Source organism: Acanthisitta chloris, unplaced genomic scaffold, assembly GCF_000695815.1.
Source record: "Acanthisitta chloris isolate BGI_N310 unplaced genomic scaffold, ASM69581v1 scaffold27882, whole genome shotgun sequence".
NCBI lineage: Eukaryota > Metazoa > Chordata > Aves > Passeriformes > Acanthisittidae > Acanthisitta > Acanthisitta chloris.
Window position 1 is genome coordinate 1 of NW_008659220.1, and position 22306 is coordinate 22306.

At 39.5% G+C, this 22306-nt stretch overlaps 1 protein-coding gene across 1 annotated transcript in view; it reads right to left on the minus strand.

The window, feature by feature from the left end:
• Positions 1-6070: 6070 nt before the first annotated feature.
• The window catches only part of UBR5 (ubiquitin protein ligase E3 component n-recognin 5), a 64552-nt gene continuing 48316 nt past the window's right edge, over positions 6071-22306 (minus strand). The window contains exons 40-59 of the mRNA XM_009069318.1: positions 21217-21428; positions 20620-20850; positions 18786-18859; positions 18016-18188; positions 17803-17937; positions 17047-17267; positions 16318-16438; positions 16118-16216; positions 15566-15809; positions 14924-15035; positions 14248-14392; positions 13847-13977; positions 12887-12947; positions 12391-12566; positions 11958-12042; positions 10876-11031; positions 10387-10500; positions 8861-9005; positions 8263-8348; positions 6071-7232 (exon numbers count right to left, since the gene is read on the minus strand). Of these exons, the coding sequence (XP_009067566.1) occupies positions 7020-7232; positions 8263-8348; positions 8861-9005; positions 10387-10500; positions 10876-11031; positions 11958-12042; positions 12391-12566; positions 12887-12947; positions 13847-13977; positions 14248-14392; positions 14924-15035; positions 15566-15809; positions 16118-16216; positions 16318-16438; positions 17047-17267; positions 17803-17937; positions 18016-18188; positions 18786-18859; positions 20620-20850; positions 21217-21428 (2934 nt within the window). The 3' untranslated portion in view covers positions 6071-7019. The remainder of the gene's footprint in view (positions 7233-8262; positions 8349-8860; positions 9006-10386; positions 10501-10875; positions 11032-11957; positions 12043-12390; positions 12567-12886; positions 12948-13846; positions 13978-14247; positions 14393-14923; positions 15036-15565; positions 15810-16117; positions 16217-16317; positions 16439-17046; positions 17268-17802; positions 17938-18015; positions 18189-18785; positions 18860-20619; positions 20851-21216; positions 21429-22306) is intronic.

Sequence of the window (22306 nt, forward strand, 5' to 3'; positions counted from 1 at the left end):
GCGGGCACTGAGCGGCGAAGGCTCCGGCCCGGCCCGGAGCTCTGCGGCGCCCGGAGCGCGCGGTGTGGAGACGGAAAGCCGAGGGAGCTCGTAAAGCGTCAGCGGGACACCAGCTGGAGTGGCTATTAGCGGGCACTCCGAAAGAGTGCGAGAAAGAGCAGCCTATGGAAGAACAGTCTTTCTTAATCCAGCCTGAGCTAATATAAAACACCCTCCAATAACTGCGTAACAGACATACATAGTTGTAGCACTTGCTTGAAGGGGCCTGAGTGAAAGTATGATTGACCTTTGTTTCTGTCCCTTCTTGCAAGCAGAGAGACCTCATCCAGAGCCAGGAACCATCAAAGTTACATGGTTTCGTCTTCCTTCTCATCCTGAAGTTGTCCAGGCCCTGGGCCCCTTTCCTGGAGACACATGGGGCACTTACCAAAACAACCAGACCACGGGAAAGAGAGAAGAAAGGCCCCACTGAATGGGTCCTTTTTTCACAAGCCAAGTTTTTCACAAAGACCTGAAATCGAAGACACAAATCTAAAAGCAAACACCAGTGAGTGAAAACTAGACACTTTTGAGCATCAAGCAGCACATAAGCAGGACTGACCCACTCTTCTGAGGCCAAGAGGAATGCCTGGAGCCTGCAATGGTCCCTTCAGGCCAAGGAGGAGCTGGAGGCCTGGTGATCCTTAGTGGAGACAAATCCACAGACACTGTGCAACCTCCCCAGGACCTGGTGCTCCCCAGTCCAAGCACCAGCCAAATATCCTCAGCAGCCCTGCAGCCAGGGAAGGTGCAGAGTGCACAGGTAGGGGCTCCAAGAGATTCTAGCGTCCCTTTCCATATAGGTAACCTTTGATTTTGTTAATTCTCTGTCATTAAGAATTACAGGGGTTTTTTTAAAGGCACCTGGCTGCCACAGGGACTGAGACCCGCCCTGTCTCCACTCCCAAGCATGGGAAGTGTGAGTCAGGGCAGCTGGGCTCCTCTGGACTGCATCTGCTTCCTGGGGCTTTTTTATGCTTTGTGAGAGAAGCTGATGCCTCACCATGGCAGAGGCTAAGGAAAGTTCAGAGATGAGAACTGTCCAGCACAGCTGACGAAGCATGAGAACAGCTTTGGTTTTCTTGCATGTTTTCTGAGGAGCAGAAACATGTGCCTAAGCAGCAAGTTACTAAAGAGTGCACCAGGAACACACAAACAGTAATTAAGAGAAGGTGGTTTCACACTAACATCTGCTGTTACCTGACTACTGCTATTTCTGAGACAGCCTTTTAGTTTTATTACCCAGAGACACCTATACAAGTTGCTTAATCTTCATGCCCAATGACAGATCCACTTGTTCACACACGGAATACCACAGACTCTAGCTTTTTGTCCAGAGCAAACAATTAGAGGAACACTGATGTAGAGCAAAACCAACTGACCCATTTACACTGACCCATTATATCGGTGTGTGTAATACAGAGTGTGCTGATGGTTTAAGAGGGAAACACGAGTTTCTGGGCCAAAACCAACTAGCAGCAAAACATGAGCAGACTCAACTCAATGACATCAACTTGCCTATCAGTTGTCTTAGACTCCTAACCTGATTATCCTGGCTGCTGCTTCAGAATTCCCCAAGTAAGGGAATGTCCTGTCCTAACAAGGCTTAAGAAATACCGCAAATTAATATAATTAGTGATAGAAAGGAGTTCAGGTATTTGGAGATAACTTCTTAAGTCACATCTACTGTTTTACCAAGGCACAGCAAATGTCTGCTTACATGGTGTCTAAAGATTCATATGCAAAGGAAAAATACTGCAAAGGAAATGTACCCCAAGGATTAACAAAACAGTAGCTGGCTGTTCTTGCACCTCTACAAAAATCCACCAACTTCTCTTAGCTTTGTTTTATATAAATTAATTAAATCATGTACAGGACACTGCAATACAGAAAACACTTGTGGAACTGTAGAAGAGTTTATAAGCAGAATAAACATACATATGAAATACAGCATTATGCAGAGTTTTTGCCAGATTTCAGATGACTCAGCTGTACTAATGTCCTACTTAGCACAAGCTCCCTGAGGGGTCGTAGAGGCTGTATCCATTCCTTGGCTCCCAGCTGCCAGGTGGTGCAGCAGCTGTCCCACCCTGGTCCCCGTGGCCCTGTACCTGTGCTCACTCACAAGCACACGTGCGTGGAGTTGTGGAGGTGTTCCTGCATGGGGAGCGATCTGATTGCTATCTCATTACTAACTGCAATTAATGGAGGCACAGCAGTACCACACATCGTTGGTGCACTGTTGGACAGACTCACTAGCACAGCTTTGCATTCCCAAAGCTTGCTCTTCCATGGAAAGGCAAAGTAAGTGACTGACACAAAGTATGTCCCAAACTTGTATCTACTAAGGCATTCAAAATGCAGTCATCACTGCTATAACCACAATGCCTCTTCCCTCCCTCCCCCAGAAAGTGTCACTTAAAAATGCTCTATATTTTTTATATGAAAGTGCCATTTCAGGTAAATGGAAGATCAGCTTAACACTGTAGGAAAATCAATTTGTGAACAATTTCAGTATGTCTGAAGCACACAATTCTCTTAAGTCTCTTGCAGAGAAACCTTACCACAGGTTGGGGCAACAACCTATTTTCCAACAGGTTCATGTGACTACAGTGTTCAAGCACATGCATCTTTGTGAGCTGTCACTGCCACTGGACAAGGGACACTGAAAAGTTTCATCACTCTGCAAAAAGTCCTGAAACACCTGGAAGCAACCAACTGCCTCCTGTTATACTACACAGTTATTACTATAATAGCAACTTGTGGTGATATTTAATGACAAAAAATACCTTTATATTAAGAAAGCCATGGCCAAAGGTGTGGAAAGTGTCTCTCACAGGACTGTGTTTCAAGCAAGACATGAAATTATCCTGAAAATCCTTAAAATGTGTAAAAAAAGAAAAGCTCTTTATGCTTCTCAATTCAGCATATCTGCCCATATCTGCTCAAATAGCTGCAAATGAAAACCATAAAAGCAATTTCCAACTAGGAAAGGACCTATTGGAGCTCCTGATGATGCTAGAAGTCCTGCCAAGCAACTACACTGCAATGGAGGCCAGATTCCAGCTGGGAGCCTGTTCATGTCCTCCCACACGGACCATGAGGGAACTTCCAGCACTGCCAGTTCAAGGGAGTCGCTGAAGCTTTCACAACTTGTTCATCTACACATTCATTCCACCTTGGGATAAGCTAATGCCACATGCACTGAAATCCAGTTACTGCAGACATGGCGAATTTTCCATTTGATTTTGGCAGACCTGTTACTCAATAGGCAAACAGAAGAGTAAAAAAAAAAAAAAGGTCAAATCCTACAAAGCTTGAAAAGAGAAGGGAATCAGAGTTTGTAAGTTAGGTATCAGTAGTTTGCCCTACAGAGAGGAAGCTAGAGAAATGCAAGTGTTAATAAAGCAGATTACAACAAGGAGCAGCTCAGAATGGCATTGACAGATGCACACACAGAGATGTGATCCACAGGCTATAGGAGACCATAAAAAGGGAGTTAGGGACAGCAGTGACCAGATCTGAGAAGAAGGTTACTACTAATCTACTGACTGACCTTTCATGTGGTGTTCAGAATGACTAAGAGGAGTGCTGAACTCAGGCTCTCCTGAGAAGCGAACCACAGGGGTGGTGGTTGGTGGTGATTACGGAACTTCTCCCACCTGCACATCAACTTCCAAGGAAAGGTGCAATCCCTGCTCCCCACGCACTTCTCTTTGGATGCATACATGGAAGTACACTTTCAAAAAACAGCAGGTCTGTGTAGTTTGCACATTTACATTCAAAGATAAACATAGCTTAAGAGTTGAGAAAAATTTCCTTTCTCTTGCCTCCCTGAATGCTGCTGTACAGGAATGGTATTGCTTTGGACTCACAAATTTGCCAGTTTACAGTTTTATCACTGCATGTTGTCTAGCTACCAAATGACTAACATGCAGGAAAGAAAAGCCACTCCCAAACCAAAAAGATGGGAAAGGCCACAGGATGACAGGTCCATACGATTTTTCACTTCTGGAAAACTAAAAGGTGGAGCAAACAATTTACCCCCTGTGTCAGATACAGCTAGCTAAGGAACAAAAATCAACACCAAGAATTAGCCATGGAAGCTAGCACTAAGGCACCAGTTTTCCCTAGGTTCAGGCTAGGAACTACTCTAGTAGTTGGTCATAACATTTTGTTAGTAGCTATCTTTCTCTCATCTTTCAGCAGTTATGAACAGCTAAGGATTTAGACTATTATAAAAGTATAAGCATTACAGATTTTTCCTTTAACTAGTTTCTCTACCACATTTAAAGTGAACTAACAGAAGGGCTTAAGTCAAAGGGAGAGGAAGTGTATGATTTTAATAAACATTTTTCTTATTAAAATCTTGATATAGTTTAAATATACCATACAGAGGAAAAAAAGCTATTTATAAAGCTACATACACATTTCAAGTCAATGACGACAGCATAAATCATTCTAAATTCCCTCTCTGCTTACCAGAATGCCTTGTGTGTGTATATATGGTGAGCTACTGGGTTATCTGCATAACTTGCTAGCTATACATTACAGGACTTAAAAAATGTTTAAGCTATATACAGAAATATATATACATATAACATATATTTATATGTTATACATACACATACACTTATATACATATACACACAATACATATATATATTTTTATATATATACACACAGTACATTTATATATGGCCTTTCATCCAAGGGCCTTGGATACTTTTTAGTACACCAAGCCTCACAAAGCTTTGTGAGGGAGGGAGCTTTATTTTACAGACTGTAGATCTGATGCCTACTCTAAACAGTTTCTTTTGTTGCTTCCTACTAACTTTACACATTTCAGTTAGAGGCATTTTTGGTAATGGAAGTAATTACACCAGTTTGAAATCCAGGCATAAGATACATGTTGGTTTGTACCTTTGTAAGTTATCCTCCTTAGTATAAGAGAACAGCTATACCAGCATGAAATCTCTCTATACTAAACACCTCTATCTACATTTGTGAGGCTGTACTGCTTTTTAATTGATACTATCATAGGAAAATCTGGTACAGTTTTGAACTTAAGATACACTGGAGGTCACAACAGCAAATCTAGAATAGACTCCAATCCTCGAACATCGAAACTATCCTTTTCTAGGATGACTGATTTAGGCAGTACAAATACATGCAGAAATAATTCTACACCTATTTATTTATCTGCAGTTTAACTACAGAAGCCTGAAACAGCCTTATTTAGAAAACGGGATTTTCAGCATTGGTTTGGCAACTGGTGATAAGAATTTGATCTCAACTGTACTCCATACCTCTAGCAACTAAGTAAATGATGAAAACAGGCTTTTTTTAAAATCTGGTGTAGGTAACTTCTGGTCATCCTCAAACTAGCTGACAGAAAGGAAAACCCTGTGAAGCTCTGGCAAAGGTGAGTTTCACTTAGATTTTGATGGAACATTGGTTTAGCTCTTCCCAACAAAAGGAAGAAAAAAGAATCACTAACATGAACTCATGGGGCTGGAGAAGCAAGAAAGAGCGAGAACATCACCACCACAAAAGCTCTTATTTTTCAATACTTCAGTCTGCTAAGCTTTCAGAAACTTGTTTGGACACAGAAAAAAAAAGCTCCTTCCTTTATTAATCAATTCCTAACTCCAAAAAATTTCTCAAGCTTTAGGGAAAAGAAGTCCTAGATTATGATCAGACTGCCCTCCCCAAAAGCAACCAACCACTTCAAAAGTGAACATACAGTAGAACCCACTACAATGCAGTTTGAGAATTTTATTCTAGCCTAATTACCTTGCGACTTTCAGAACAAGGCACTTTCCCTTCAAACCAATTCTGTGAAAAGAAGGGGTTGCCTGGCCCATTTCATTCAGGATTCTCTGCTAACTGTAAAATGTGGGCTGAATGTCTCCTGCATGTCAATTTTTCCATTATAAAATTCAGATTTTTAATGAACATGTTTAGTGTATGCTGTTAGCTAAAGTATAAATGGCTAAATAAATAAAAACTATTGTTTCTTCAGTATGACTTGGTATTTTGTCCGTAATTTCTTTATTTAAAAACTGTAACAAGATACTTAAAAAAAGGCTAGATACAAAAGAAGTTAAGCGGCTCACGAACATTAAAGTTTTCCAAAAAATGTATCTTCAATAATCATGATCTTATAAACATTTTACAGTTACCAGAAAGTGCCCAGGCTGAGTTTACATAGTTAGATAATGTAGTACAAGTGTTGGGTTAGAACTGGTAGTGGAACAATCTCCTGACTGTCTGTTCACTGTAACAAGGATACAAAAATGCTGATTGTGAACTATGAAATATTGTGCATTGGCCTCAGCATATATGTACAGGGGGGGAAAACCCACTAAAGGTACAGATTACATGCAGAATATTAGTGATGGTATCTGATGTGCCAGAGTTCAATGCAATAGAACAAAAATTGCCATGAAAGTGGTTTCATAAGGAAATGATCCCAACTCCAGGATCTGAGCTGTCAGGAACTTTTTACAAGTTCAATATACATGATACACAACTGCAGCCAACCACAAATTAAACACCATAAAAAAAAGTTAAAAACACAGAACATACTTAATTTTTTATTTTGAAATTCCCTACTCCCTCTATACAAGAACCTTTGCTGAAACACTTTCCACAAAGGCAGCAGTGAATTTTCAGAACATTTTACATATTTTCCCTCAGCAAAAAGATAAATCACAGTGTAAATTATATTGTTCTGCTGTCATCTTTGGCTGGGGTGAGGCAAAGGAGTTATTGACTAGCAAACTGTTGCAATCACATGTTGCTAGTGCTCCTTAGGCCTTTACGTTACAAATTTAGTACAGGAATGTTTGCATTTAAATCTTTAAAGTACCACCAGGGGTATGACAGCATTAACTTTCATAAACTTTTATAGACAAATGGAAAAATCTACAAAACTTAGCTAGTAATATTACACAGCAATACACACTTTTTATACTCTACACAAAACCAAAATTCTTGGTCTTAATGGCGAGTAACAATTTTTGTTTCAAAATCTGCTTAGAGGAATAGAGTGGGACATAAAGGCGAGAAATGCAAGTGTTTGCTGTAGGAAGATGTTGGTCATCTGGTGGCCTTATTGTGATTGATGGCATAGGCTGGAATCCCTCCTCACTGGCAGGCAATGATGGACTTGAGGTCCAAAAGTAAACCTGAAAAAAGAAGATGGCATTTAAAATGATCCAGGGCTGAAATTCATGCTGCCTACATGTTGTGTAGGGATAGGTTAAAAAAGAACTGCAGTCACAGTAAGTTTGATCACACTACATTCTGCTCAATATGCCAACTAAACTCTGTAGTCATCCTATATGCTTCTGCAGTAGCTTCCTTCACTTTCCTTCCTCAACTACTCATTGTGAAAACTGATAAAAGCAGCACCCAAAATTGCTAGTGCTAGTAAATGAAGTGTCCTCAAATCCATCTGGGAAGATGGTGTCTGCCATCAATACAAAATGTATCAGAAATCTCCCACAAACCAGTTAGTGACTACAGAATGTAGTGCTTGTACAGACAAAAGGTGGCAACTGAGAGTCTTTGGTTTACTGTCTCATGTGTGAAATACTGACTCAGTCCCTACCAAAGTGAAACCACAGATACTCCTTAAAAAGGTAGAGGAGAGATAGTACTTTAAGCAGTAGAGAGTTAAAAGCAAACAGTTTTAGGATGCTTACAATGAATACAATCACAGGCAAGTTTTAAAAGTATGAAACCCCCTGAGCAGTATCTTGTTCTTTCATGCTTTTTATCAGCTATTCCTAAAGGTCTGAGAAGGACACAGTATCATTACTGTCATCTTACAGAGAGGACACATATATTGCCCTCAGGATACACACAAGTCAGGCAAGCAGATGATACAGGAAGAGAACTTGACTTCAAACCCCTACTAGCCCACAACACACTTGAGTAACCAGTTAGTCAGCTTAATAACACCTGTGCAAACAAACTGTGCTTCCAGAGACCTGTGAATATGGATAAGGACACACCATACTTATTTTCAGTTGCAAGAAGGTCTAGGATTCTCACCCAATGTTTTCAGAACTGACAGTCTAACCCAAGCCTAATATCCTGCTCTGCTACCTTAACTCTTCACATACAAAGTCTCTGCAGATAGGCATGGTTAAAACCAGTAATGATGCCAGAGTTATTCCAATTCTTCTGCATGTTTCCACTGGGACAACTTACTAGATCTTGTCTTTCTGTCATACTCATCTTCTCAACTATGGACCAAAACCAACGCTTGAACTGCAAAAGTTTCTCAGCATTTTCTCCTGTGTGAATTAAAACAAAATACACAATTCAGCTGGTACACTGGACAGTAACATTAAGAGATCCATTTTACATGTGCTGCAAGTTGAATCTCAGCTACAATCACAGCCATGAAGTGCTGATATTGGAGACATGAGTAATTTCAAAACTAATACACATACTTCTGAACATAAAGGCTAACTCTGACATACCTCAGTACAGATCCCACTCCCTCCCTTCCTCCAAAAAATCCTAAATGCAGTTTAAAAATTCTGTACATAGTATTAGACTTGAATCCATCACATTTTTTGTTCTAAAGTTAGGTCAGAATTTTCATATGAAAAGATGTATCACTGATAATACAATCCTTGCATTTAACATCAGCAAAGTTGAAACATGTGCTTTCCCCACCCTCCTTTAATTGAAGGTATTTTCAAAGGTATGTAAAAAACCACAGGAATAATTTTATTATGGCTTTCAGTGACTTATTAACTGATGTCAAATTTGAAGAGGTATTGAGTAAGTTGTTTCATACCTGACTCATCATTGAAAGAGGTAAAGCTGATTAGCATTTGCACATTTACTTCACCACAGCCATTTACCAAAAGTCTGAAATCTTCTGCTGTTAAATCCTCTAATGAATTCTTTGGAAGTACATCCAGGAGACCCTTCCTCATTGCCTTAAGTGAAAACGACAAGATGCACTTTGTAACTATGTAACTTTCAGATTGACTTTCAATGCATTACTGAAAAGTTTCATGTGAAATTGCTTGTGAACTCAAATTCATTATTCTCTGAGCTGTTCTCTTCTGTCAAAGCTTTATCATCTGAGATGCAAATTTTCTGGAACAAAGAACTGCACCAATCTGTTAAACCCCATGTACTACAGCAAAGGAAAGCAGTAATGGTTTGAGCTAACACTTCACCAGGAGCAGAAGCACATGCACTCTTTAATGCTAAAAAGTTCAGATATTTTGCTGAGCTGCACTGAATCTGATGAGAATTTTTTTTTAACAAAAAAATGTATCTTGCATGTTACTTTTACTTTGCTTCCTCAGACACTCACATGCCAACTCTGCTTTAAAAATGTTACACAGACACACATGTATTCATTTGGGAATTGGCTAATGCAAATTTATTCATCCTCTTCCATTTTGAAAATGGAATCTCCAGTTTTTTCAGGATATTATTTATATAGAATATAAGTGTAATATTTTCCAACTCTTAAAATGAACAAGATTCAAACCACTAATATAAGCAGACATGGAGATCAACTGTCTTAATTCCAGGAACCTGCTCTGAGAGAACTCGGGACCTAAACCGCACAGAGGTAACGTGCCACTCTGCTTGCCTATCTCAGAAGTGCAGCAGGAAACCACAGGCAGCACCAGGGACCAAGTTTAGATGCAGTATCATATGAGGGAGAGCAAGTGGTTCTAGGTACTGGATCTTCATTAACTGTCTACAAAAATATATAACTCCGTAAGTTTTATTTTAAAAGGGCTTCAAAAAGTAATTTATTTTTAATATAGTTTTCTAGCAAATTTATAGTTTTTTTGCCAGACTAATAAAATAAGAACAAAGTTGTTTGTTGCATAACTGATTTTCCCTTTCAGAACAACGATGCAAATCAGAAGTTCAAGGTGACCTAGGTGACTATTTTGAATTATCAGTCTTTGTTTGTAAGTGTAAACAAATCAAAGGTAATAAATTAGTAGAATTAAGTAGCTGCCAAACACAAAGCCAAATTAAATAGGATATGTGCCATTCATTTGAGCTCAAGAAATGAACATATATGCTTAACCAATGGTATCCAGTATAAAAGAAATTATCTCTCACTCTATACAAAAGAAGACAAATTGCTCAAAGTGCTCAGTCTTCACAGTACTGCACCAACAGCTACAGAATCACACAAAAAATAGGAAATTCAATATTTTTAATCAAGCTGTCAAGACTTCAAAACAAACCGATTATCAATACCACAGGGAAGAAAATAATTAACTGACTGAAATGTTACACTTTTCTTTTTCTTCTTTTAAAAACACTCAACGAAAGACTTACATGTAGAGGCTGTTCTGCTACTACCAACATTCGGTGTTCTGCATACTTCCGGACATACTCGTATACATTCTGAGGAGTGACTGGTATATTTACACCATTGGAAATGAGTTCAACCTATGGCAAAGAAATCAGGACCATTTAAAAAGGAAAAAAAAAAGGGAAAAAGGCAAATGAGATTATTACAACCACCACCGTATGCTGCACTGTGATTTGTTGCTTAATATAACTCTAAAACCAAGCAACATTTACTGCTATAGGTTAGCTTTAAGGATTCCCTAGGATTGACTATGCTAGACAAGCTTTACAGTAGGCTCTACATCACCTTCAAGAAAAAAACCCACACTTCAGTGTCTAAGGACAGCACTGTGTCTAAACCTCTGAAGAGTAAAATGTTCTGTCTGCCATCTGAGATCATGGGTTGCTTGCACACTGCAACCTGCATAAACTGTTCAGTTCTGAAACCACCGAGACAGACCTAGCTGTGCTTACCTGCCCTCCACCCTCCTCCTTACACAGGTCTATGGCAAAGGCTAAGTCCATTGCTGCAAACACAGCATCAGCATCAGTGCTCTGGGACGCCAGGATGAGCTGCCGAAGGCTTTCGTACATAACCGGATCAAAAAAAGCAAAATCATGCCAGTTCACCTATGAGGAGAGAGAATGCTTGAAACACACCAGTTGTTAAGAATATATTCAGAATTATGTGACCTGTGCCTGATCTATGGATTCGCTTACAGCAGTGCATACCCATGTAACAAAGCACAAGCACATGGAAATCAATGCAGCCAAACTCCTATTTTCAGGCTGCTTTGGAAGCACGTTAGAATACTGGAAGGAATACAGATTCAACAAGAAAAAAAAATTAACAAAAGAATTAGAAGGGAATCACTCTTGGAAGATACCAGGGGATATTTAGAGGCCATTTCTGCCATTAACCCTTTTTCACTGGAGATTATACCTGTGTTGGATAACTGATTATGTGACCAGAATTGTTTTTAAAGGACAGACCAGCAGTGACAAACCCGAGTTTAAGTTTGTTGCATCAGTCAGAACTTACAATGCCATTTACTAACACATGAAATGTGCAGTACATTAGTGTTTATTGGGGCAGGGAGGCCTAACTTTGTCAAAGTTCAGGTAATTATTGCTCTGAATTAAATTATGCCTACACCCGAGACAAAATTTTCATTACAAATTAGTTTAATGAGTTCTCACAAATATCCAGAAAAACGCTTTTCCATAAGCTGAGATCCTATTGCCTAGTGCTGGCTAACAGGATCTCTTCTGATTCTTCAGTCTCAGGAAGAGAAAAGGGGAGTTTCTGAAGAGAGTCAAAGGCTAACCTACTATGAATCATTACATCCTGGTCCAACAGCTGACTCCTAGTACAACTACTCTGCTCAAAACCTATGAGATGAAAAAATTACTACTCCTCAAATTACATCTAAAGGCATCCTTACAGTTCATCAGCTATGCTAATTAACAGATACATGTATAGGGAAAAAAACATTTTCTATAAAGATGACATTTCAAAAAATTACAGGACATCAAAATCTGTATGTTCAACTTACCTTTCTGCCAAGAAGAACTTTGATTACGTGTCTATTTAACGTGATGGGACATAGTTCATTCTGCAACAAGCACAATCCTAGAATTCTGAAAATAGATGTTTGGAGTTTGTTTTGGTACAGCAGAAATTACACTAGAGATCTCTCAGCAAACTCACATTAAAAATGCAAAATATCCTAAGACTCAAGTTGCAGTTAGCTTTCCAGCCCTGTCAATCCCCAGAAGAAAATCATGAGCATACATAATGAAAAATAATTTTAAAAACATATAAAAAGTTAAAATTTAACCGGAAAAGAAACCTCAGATTGACATATGTAAACTCTTCATTATTTAGCTTAAGGTGAGAAATACAGAGCATAAATAAACAAGTTTTGCAGCTTGGATCATTGGTATCTCCCTGTTTACCATTTACATTTTTCAGACCAACAAGCATACCTGCCAATGTTTCGGAAACAATTCAGCCTTGCTTCTGTGTTTTTACCAGGTCTTGGTGTATAAAAACCTCGTTTTCCAGGTTGATAAAAAAGTGGTGCATTATCATCCCCATCATCTGTATCATCTAATTCCATATCTACAACACTGCGGCTGGAGCCATGGCGCTTTCTGTTTTCCTGTTAGAAAGTCACATAGCAATTAACAAACTTGCCTGTAGTTACTGACACTTATCAACAAGTTATTTGCCCCTAGACCCAGATTCACGTTCCACCGGTTAAGAATTTCCATGCTAGTGCCCAATGGTAACATTTTATACTTTTGACTAATTACTGCTTAATCTTTTCAAAAGAAAATAAAAAGGATAACTCCACAAGAGTGGAGAACTTTTGGAGAGCAGAACTTTTTTTTGCATGAAAGGTTCCAGTTGCTTAAGTTTTTAAAATTAACTGATACATCTGAGTGTTATGTGAATTTCATATGTCCAGCAGGTCATTACCTGCACTTTATCTGAAGAGTCTAGCAATCCAAGATCCAATATACTGTCAGCACCATTCTCCCTTGAAAAGGAAATAAAGAGGCAGATATAACTTCACAGTCACAGAATCAAAGAAGCACAGAATGGTTTGGGTTGGAAGGGACCCATCTACTTCTGACCACTTTGCTGTGGGCAGGGACACTTTCCACTAGACCAGGTTGCTCAAGCCCTATCCAACCTGTCCTTCAAGATTTCCAGGGATGTGGCACCCACAGTTTCTCTGGGCAACCTATTCCATTGCCTCACTACCCCCACAGTAAATCTAATCTAAATCTACTCATTTTCAGTTTGAAGCTATTCCCCCTTGTCCTGTCACTACATCTTTTGTAAAAAGTTCCTGTCCAGCTTTCTGCTAGGCTCCCTTCAGGAACTGTAAGGCTGCAATTAGGTCACCCCCAAGCCTTCTCTTTTCCAGGAAGAACAATCCCAATTCTCTCAGCCTTTGCTTATAGGAGAGGTGCTCCATCCCTCTAATCATCCTGGTGGCCTCCTCTGGACTCACTTCAACAGTCGATGACTTTCCTGTACTGGGGACCCCAGAGCTGGACACAATACTCCAGGTGGGGTCTCACCAGAGCAAAACAGAGAGGTAGAATCCCCTCCCTCGATCTTCTGCTTTGGATGCAGCCCAGGATCTGACTGGCTTTCTGGGCTGTGAGTGCACATTACTGGCTCATGTCCAGCCTCTCATCCACCAGCACCCCCAAGTCCTTCTTGGCAGGGCTGCTCTCAATAAGGAATTGTAATATTCTGAAACCAGTCAGAATAGATTAAATCAAAGTCAACGAGTCACTCGTCCAAAGAAAAATACCTAGAGTATCAAGGAATAAGCTGCACGTACTGGAGTCAGATGTAGAACTGTACAAGTGCTTTGGCCACAAAATCAGTTCTCACTTCTTATCTAAATTCTTGATACTTTACCTGCCATGTGCAATAATTAGTTCCATTGCTTCATCAACTCTTGCTCTAAGGGAATCTTCACTAGCTAGTAACAGAAGCAGCTGAGCAGGAGACAATTCCAACAACATTCCTGTGATTTTACTTGCAAATGCCTGGGGATAAAGGAATGATAGGTCATATTGCTCTCCCCAATTTTCTCATTTTCAAATAGTTTTATGAAAGTTTCAGCATTTTAAATATAGAATGCATTTCAAGATACCTTCTATGCTTCTAAGACAAATTGCAGAAATCAAATATTTAAAAAATGCAAAGATATAAAATCAGTCCTACATGTTCAAATATCTTCATTTACATTAAACAATCATGGCTAAGGAAATCAAGCTTTACATTAAAACACAGTAAGAGTATTAGAGAAGCCTTACTGGTTGCATTGCTTGCACTCGAGGGTAGAGCCGCTCCCCAAGGGCTTGTCTGTGTGCTGGAAGAGGGTCAGGGTCATCGCTGGGATTTCCCTCTGACGCAGGTCTGAAGGGCCGTGTGTCAATGGACAGTTGTCTTCTGAAGTCCCTTAAGAAAACCAGAGCAGTTTGTATTCATTTCAGAGGAAACATGCAAAAATCCTCCAGGACACTATCATTTGCACACAGATTCAGATTAGCATTAGCTTTTATGCTGGAATAGTAGTGTTGCTCATAGCTGCTTGGAGAGAATGAATCACAAACAGAGAATCAGAATGCACCAGAGATGTTAATATGATCAGCATTTTGGATGCAGCAGTCAGACATGCCACCCTTGGCAACATTGTTTCTACACCACCTCACAATTTTATTCTAGCACACAAGTTTTATTATCGTTTTAGCAAAAGAGACTGATGGTCTATGGTTGAGACACAATCTATCAATGCTAAAGTAAGCATAATTATTCTTTAAAGAATTAAAAGTGTATACTGAATTTCAAGAAGTTATCCTGTAAATTGTTCCTGAAAGTGAAAAAAGACTATTTTAATTGGAGGAAGCGAAAGTGTCTTTCCTGAAGATATCCAAGGCAATTATTCTATTCGACAAAGTACCCTCAACAAATTAAACATTTATCACTTACCTATCCCTATCTCTCCGAGAACCAGTTCGCAAGCCACTACTTCTCCGCATTTCTCTCTCTCGCTCCCTTTCCCGATCTCTCTCTCCCCTATTTCGCAATCTCTGCATCAGACCTGGAGGGCAAGAAACCTCATGAACTTAAACATCTTTATATTTCTCTCTCCTACTTCAGTTTCAGTGTAAGCAGGACACAGTTTTGCAAGAGCTTCAAAGACACGGATGAGAGAGAACCACTTGACTTGAAGCAGCAATTGAGGTTCAGCCAAACTTAAGAAAGGAACCTGAAGTGTTTGCACCAACTTGAAAATGACAAAATACTTCAAGAGTTTCAAAAACATGTATTTGTGACAAGTCAGATGGAGCAGCCATATCAGAGTTACTACCTACTGGAGAGAAAAGATGCTCAAAAAAGCTAAGAGCATCAAAGCATACACTTGTTTCAAGAAAAACAAGAGCCTCCTGTTTCTGAAAGATCAGGAAAAAAACCATTTCCTTGCCTCAAAGAAGTAACACACAGTTTTCAGAGGTCCTGTGCTGAGCTAACAAGAGACAACTCTGACACAATGCCAAGTATTTCAATGTTAAAAAAGCACCCAAGGCTTTTATGAATGTTTCTGTAGATTAACTGCTGTGCATCACTTACTTGTATGGGTGCCCTTGTTGGCATTCTGAATACAATCTAGATTTGGCAGTTTCTCGTTGGACAGAAAAGCCTGTGCAATAGCAGTGTAAAAGCTTCGTGCTACACCACTGCCTTCTCCAGGCTCATCCTTAAAAGTAACCTTCACTCTGTGCACAGCCATTGGAGTGGTAGCACACCTGCGACCAAAATGGTTGTTGAGCTGCCTCATGGTCTGCTGAATTAGAAGATCTCTGTCTCGATCAACCTAGTAAAAAATAAAAAAAAAAGGTTTTCTTTTCTTTACAGATCATCACACTGAGAGAATTTCAGCTTCACAACAAATTTCTGAACACCTCTGCATAGACTAGGAAAATACCAGACTCTGAAAAACTACAGAATTGCACCACAGCTCACAAAGTAAGGTTTCAGACTTGCAGACTCTGAAATGCAACTTCTCTATCAAGTTACTGCAACAATGCAACTTTACATTTCCTTGCCTCAAAGTTATCAAGTTACTGCAACAATGCAACTTTTAATGAAAACAAATTCAGAAGACAAACTAACATTTTTTACCTCCAACGTTAAATCCCTTGATTGCTGGTTTCTAAGTTTTTCCATCTCCCTGCGGAATTTTGATTCCTTTACTTCAAAACCACCTAATTCAGTCAAGATCTTAAAATAAAGACAAAACCACAAAACCCAAGATCAGAATAATGAGGGAGGGTCACAATTTAGTTGCAAGAGGTACTGTCCTTACATTGAGCAATACATACCGATCCAGGTTCTGCTCCAACATCTTCCATGAATACTCTACCAAACAACTCCAAAGAAAGGCGCCAACGTCCCAGCAGCATGTCATGAGATATAACCATGCCCATGAAGCTACACTGTGGCCTGCCAGATGGAGGGAAATAATGGTAGACATGTGAAATCAGGTTAAATTTCAGACATATTCTGTGTACTTTGACTTTGTCTTACCCTCTGCCTTTAGTTTGTTTTTTTCTGATAAACAATGCTAAGTTTGTGGACAAAAGCACATGAAGCAGTTGCAGCTGAAACACAAGTCTTGTTTCCAAAGAGAAATTACTCTAGAAGGATGTAACTCTGCTGCTACATGGAATTCACTGTTACTGCTCTCCCTGCAATCGAGACCTTAATTTCTTTCAAAAAGCTGCAATTTGAAGTGAGGGCAGTTCAGTGCCTAACTGCAGACAGTGTGGGCAGCACCACCAGACACAGGTGGCAGGCTGCCAATTCCAGCTGTTGGCTACCCAGGACATCACAGGTCTGCAGCAGGAAGTCAGAGAGTGAAGGATTTTGTCCACAGTTTGCACAGACCTCTTTGAAGACTGTTCAGCCATTCACTTTAGAAGCTATCAGTCACAAACTACACATCCAAACTAAATTAAGCTGTCCTTTTTAATTAAGAAAGACTTTTGAGAGTCCCAAATACCCTTTTATCAGTTTAGTAATATTTCATAGAGTAATTTTAACTCAACTACCTGAAAGACGTGAGAGGTGGCCCTTCGCTTTCTGTCAGTCCTATCTCTGCCAACAAGCTGCTTTTCAGCTGTGCCGCAAGATCGTGAGCTGAAGGCCCTGGTTTTGAACTCTCAGATTCTTCTGTAGGCACATTTTGTTCCTCCCCTTCCTTCTTTTGCCGATTTTGCATGCTCATAACGTTTTTTAAGTTGGCTGCATAAGACATTTTAGTTGGAAGAACCTAAATAAGGAGAAGCAAAATTTAATTGCACTTTCAGAGCAGTCTAGAAGGATTTTTCAGCACATATATAGATATATGTGTATTTTAAACTACACAAAAGTGAGCACTGTAACTGATCTGTTAAAATACAAAAATCTCAACCATTTCAACAAGTAAAACTCCAAACATTTTCCTATGTCTGCATTTCATTTGTCTGACATTTAATGCTCAGTCTGTAGGCAAGTCAAACCCACTGGTCTATAGGGACATTTAAATCTTTTTAATCACAAATAATGCTATAATTGGCATTTCAAAGCTAACTCAGGATTGTACTTCAGTATTTAAAAATATTACCTGAAATCTACTAGAAATCAGTAATCCTCAAAGTACCTACGTTAATCATACTTTTCATAAAAATACCAAGTTTGCACACGTACTGGGCTTTTAAATTATCATTCTGAAAACTCCTTAAAATTCTCTCTGGAAACCTTTTAAGGAATGCAGGTACTAGTTTAAATTACCATATTGTTTAAAACAGTAAAAGCTTTACATTTACCTCAAGGCAGTTTCTATCCACTGTAACTTCCATTAAGCATTTCCCACTGTTGGCAGAAGACGAGTACAGCCCCTGACTGGGTCGGCCAAAGAGATCCTCTTTGCGAGCATTTGGCTGAAAAGTAACAAAAGCATTCTGGGTAAATAATATACTTCAGCAAGGGATGAAAAAGCAAAGTTCAGTTTTCTTCCAGAACACCATCTCTGATGTCACCTGTAACAGATGGGGCTGGTCTGCCAGGGGTATAGCCTCTGCCAGAGGAACCTCGAACGGGTTGGGTGGAATGCAGCCAAGGAACGTCATAGAGTCTGATCGTCTGAAGAACGGGTGGTTTTGGCCAGTCTCTGCTGGGAGGGAGTCATCATCTTTGTCATTGAGTGTAGCACCTACATATCAGGCAAGATTTCAATTCAGTTTTCACAGTTATAAAAGCAAAGGATTTAAAATGCTGAAAATTAACATCCTTCTCTCTCAGCTATCTGACTAGAGGAGCATCTCTGCAAATTCAATACTTCCAGAGGTTGCTTCCACAAATGCTGTATCAGCCTTAAGTTGCTCAGCCACCACTTCTGTTCTTCTCACTATGCCTAGCTTTACTGAACAGGTTCTCCCACACTGTGTGTACTTTTAGAGTATACATTATACCACTTTCAGCAGCAGTTTCATCAGATCAAAAAAATCAGTTTAACTCTGATTCAAATTTCAAATTCTGTCATTGTGCAGGACAATAAGTAAGGGCACAAATGCTGCAGTTTAGAGAGAAAGGAGACAAAAAAGAGGGCCCTGAAATGAGGGGCAATGAAAGAGGCAAAGGCAGAAGAAAACTGGTAAAGTAATGGTAAGAAAATCTTACTAATCCCCAACTTAAATGTAACATATACAAGTAGCAAAATTTATTCGAAGTCTCAAACGGCTAAAAGGGGGAAAACCACTATGAAAGTGCGCCATTTTGGTATGCTATGCAAGTGTTTCTGGGTACTAACTTTGATTGGTGTCATCATCATTTTCATGTTCAGAATCTTCATTATCAAGACCCAGTTCCAAAAGTTCCCGAGTTCTTAATAAAAAAAGTGGAAAAAAAAGAAGATTTTAATAAATTATTAGGCAAAACATTTACATCTGTAGCATAATTAGGAAGTGTACTTAAGACTTATGCATAAAAAACCCAAACTCACTCTAAAATCAAAGTACTGTAGACAACTTCTCCTTACATACTCACTCACTACATCATTCACAGTTACCCTTAGAGCCATGTGGCCACCTACTGAGTTTGATCTTAAAAGTTACAGCTTTGGGCAGTGGTGGATATGCTTGTAAAGACTATGTCAGTATAAAAATCCTACGAACTCTGCATTAGTGGAAGAAATATGTGAGTGGATACTACCCCAAAATTTATAAACCCTGTCACTGATCACATTTCAGATGGAAATCTGCAAGTTGCACATTATAAAAATGGATTCCACCGTACTATAAAACGGATCAAGAACTTCCATCAGTATTCATTTCTGCCAGTTTATGCATTGTGAAATGTGTTCTGAAGCTAGCTGAAGTCCCATAAAATTTCATTTCACGCAGACTACTAAAATGTCACCTCACAAAAGCAACTGACTGTTTGAACCACTCACCTTTAAATGAAAAGGTTTAGGCCTTCATAGTTTTATAAGCAATCATGGGAACTTAGCAACTCTTTCATGAATGGCTATTTGACAGATTTAAATTTGCCAATTTTTGGGGGGAAAGCAGCTTCCAGAAGTATGCTATTCCCTGGAAAAGGCTTAAAGCCATGGCTGTATTTACTCAAGTCAGCCAGTACAAAAACTCAGTTACTGTATCATTCTTACTTCTGAGAAAACTACTGTTGACAACAGCTCCCTCTGGTATATGTTTTGAGGTCATAACAACTTTCTTCACCAAGATATATTGAACATAATATTGGAACTAAAGTAGCAGTCCAATATACATATGTCAAATATTAGTACCTCTTATTTTACAGTTACTAAATCTGTAGAGAAAATAAAAAGGTTTGACCCCTGATGTTGAAAATTAGGAGCAGGAAGGAGCAAAGGTCTGTATTTATTTAACTGTTGGCTAGGACTGTTCAGGTACATTACCTAAAAACCCAGTAGAAAGAAGAACAGGTGCTGTAGTCTGCCAACATGTGGACATTTCTGTGATCATTAATTGCCATTGCAAATAAAAGACCAATTATAAAAAGAAATCTCAAAATGTCTTAAAAATTAATAAATGCACCTTGTAAAATGCTACAGTTGAAGTAGCAGAGTTTTTCAACTTAAGGATGTTTTCAGATATTGATTTCCCTACTGTCCTTTAAATATCAGGTCAGTCTTAAATCCACACAACCAAATGGAAAACAAAGCTACTCAGCCCATCATACCAGACACTGACACTTTCTCCCATGCCATCTAACATATTTGACAGATCTCTAGATAAGCAGTTAGTCATGTCAGATGTGAGAAGCAGACTGCATTTTTCAGTTGAGAAACTGTCCTGACTACATCTTTTAAAGGCACTGCCATGGAGTCAAAAATCCAACTCCAGTTTCAGCACTGAGAAAACCTTTCACAGTAATCAGCATTAAAACATCTGAACAGGGTACTGCAACAGAGCAATCAAACCCAGGTACATTATATACATTCCTTTTATAATATGCATGTTGTTACACACACACACACACACAGATATACAGATTAATTTATATATTTATATGAGTTGCTGAGTAACAACACCAATGACAGAAACGAAAGGGCATATGCCACTTTTACTTCAGTTTTTGTTCCTAGGAGTCAGCCTCAATACCTTTTCCTTTCCAGCTGAGGAGTATCCAGCGTTGTCTGTTGATTCATTGCTTTGATCCAATAAATAAGGGCTTGAAAAACGTATGCTACATGCTTTAGTGAACAGACATCCAGAACAGGAAGGACATCCGAGTGCTCATCGTTGTGAGAACGCATCAAAGACAGTGCGTAGTTCAGGAAATCCCCACGAGCTGACATCATTCCCTGACGGGCACTAAGTAAAGTAGCACGTCTGGTGAAAGAAAGGATTGAACACACAGATCAGGCATCACAGCAGCATGCAGCCTTTACCTGTTAGTCTCTGCATTTGAGATATGGACACAAACCCGCAATAAACCTCCCAAAAAGAGTGTGATAGAACAGTTGTAATCACACCACAAGCAGCTCAGATGCAATACATTATAAATAGTCAATGCTCAAAATGAACCCAGTATGTCAGAATACTCCAAACAGCAGCAACACAGGAAGCCAACTTAAACCAAAACAGTAACTAGAATTGCTGTACTGCAAAATTACATTTGTAAAATGTCCATGAGTAAGATCTGACTGTAAAACTGGTTAATTCATATCACATGCAGCACCCAAACTATTTTCATACCTTCTTCCCTCGAGTGTTCTTAAGCTGGCTTCCTCACGGGCTGTCATCCTTTCCCTTCTAGCTGAGTTCTGAGAAGCATGGAGAGGATGATTTGGATGTCCAGGATCACCAGCAGATGCTAATGCAGAACCATAACGCAGCTGAGCTTCAGTAGAGTCCATGATACTAACCATCCAATTCCAAGTAGGAATAAGCTTTTCTTCAACATAGTTCTACAGAAAACAAGATTTAGTGAGTTTTGTGAACAACAGAACTATGTAATGAGAATGCTGTCTCACATAAATCTCCACCTGATACCCTACAAACAAAGAGGCTGTAAAGACTGACCAATGATCAGACTATGAAAGTTCCAGTGAGACTGCTGATTTACCATAGTAAAGCAGCTCTCATCACTCAGTACTTTGATGTCTGTAAAGCATTCTCACTACCCCTCTCTCTCTCTTCTGGGCATATCTTCTACCCCTCACCTTATGACTACTCTGTATGTCCCAGATGAGCACATCTTGGGGATTTTAGCTCAACCCCTGACTTGTTAGTAGGTTTAACAGCTCTCATCCTGCTATGGCATTCACCAGCCAGATCTTTCACCATTCTTCAACCCTTGCAACTTACTCAGTGAAGACAACAAAGTTAAGACCTGCACAGAGAACTATGTCTGCATACAAGCCTCTCTAGTCTTTACTTCACCTTTTTCCAATCCTGGCTCTGTAGCCTGCTTTACTTGCCATTTGCTAACTCCATTGACCTGTTAGGTTTCTTGATCAAACATCAGTCTGCATAATTCATTCCTCTATGTTCTGGACCTCAAAAACATCCCTCACACTTCATGTGTTCTTGTATCCACTAAACTAACAAAATGCTGTCTCAACCCCATTTCTGTATCCAAATGAAACTTCTGGTGTGAAGCTTTCACGTGCTAATACAAACCTCTTGCTGCCTCAGCTGGACAACCTGTTCACTCACCTGGCAAAAAGGAAACCGTCACAAAACATCCCTACTCAGCAGAGACAACATTTTTCCATTAACAATCTCCTGAACAGAAAATTATTTTAGCCTCCTCCATAAGAGAAGTATGCTCTCTTATCTCTTT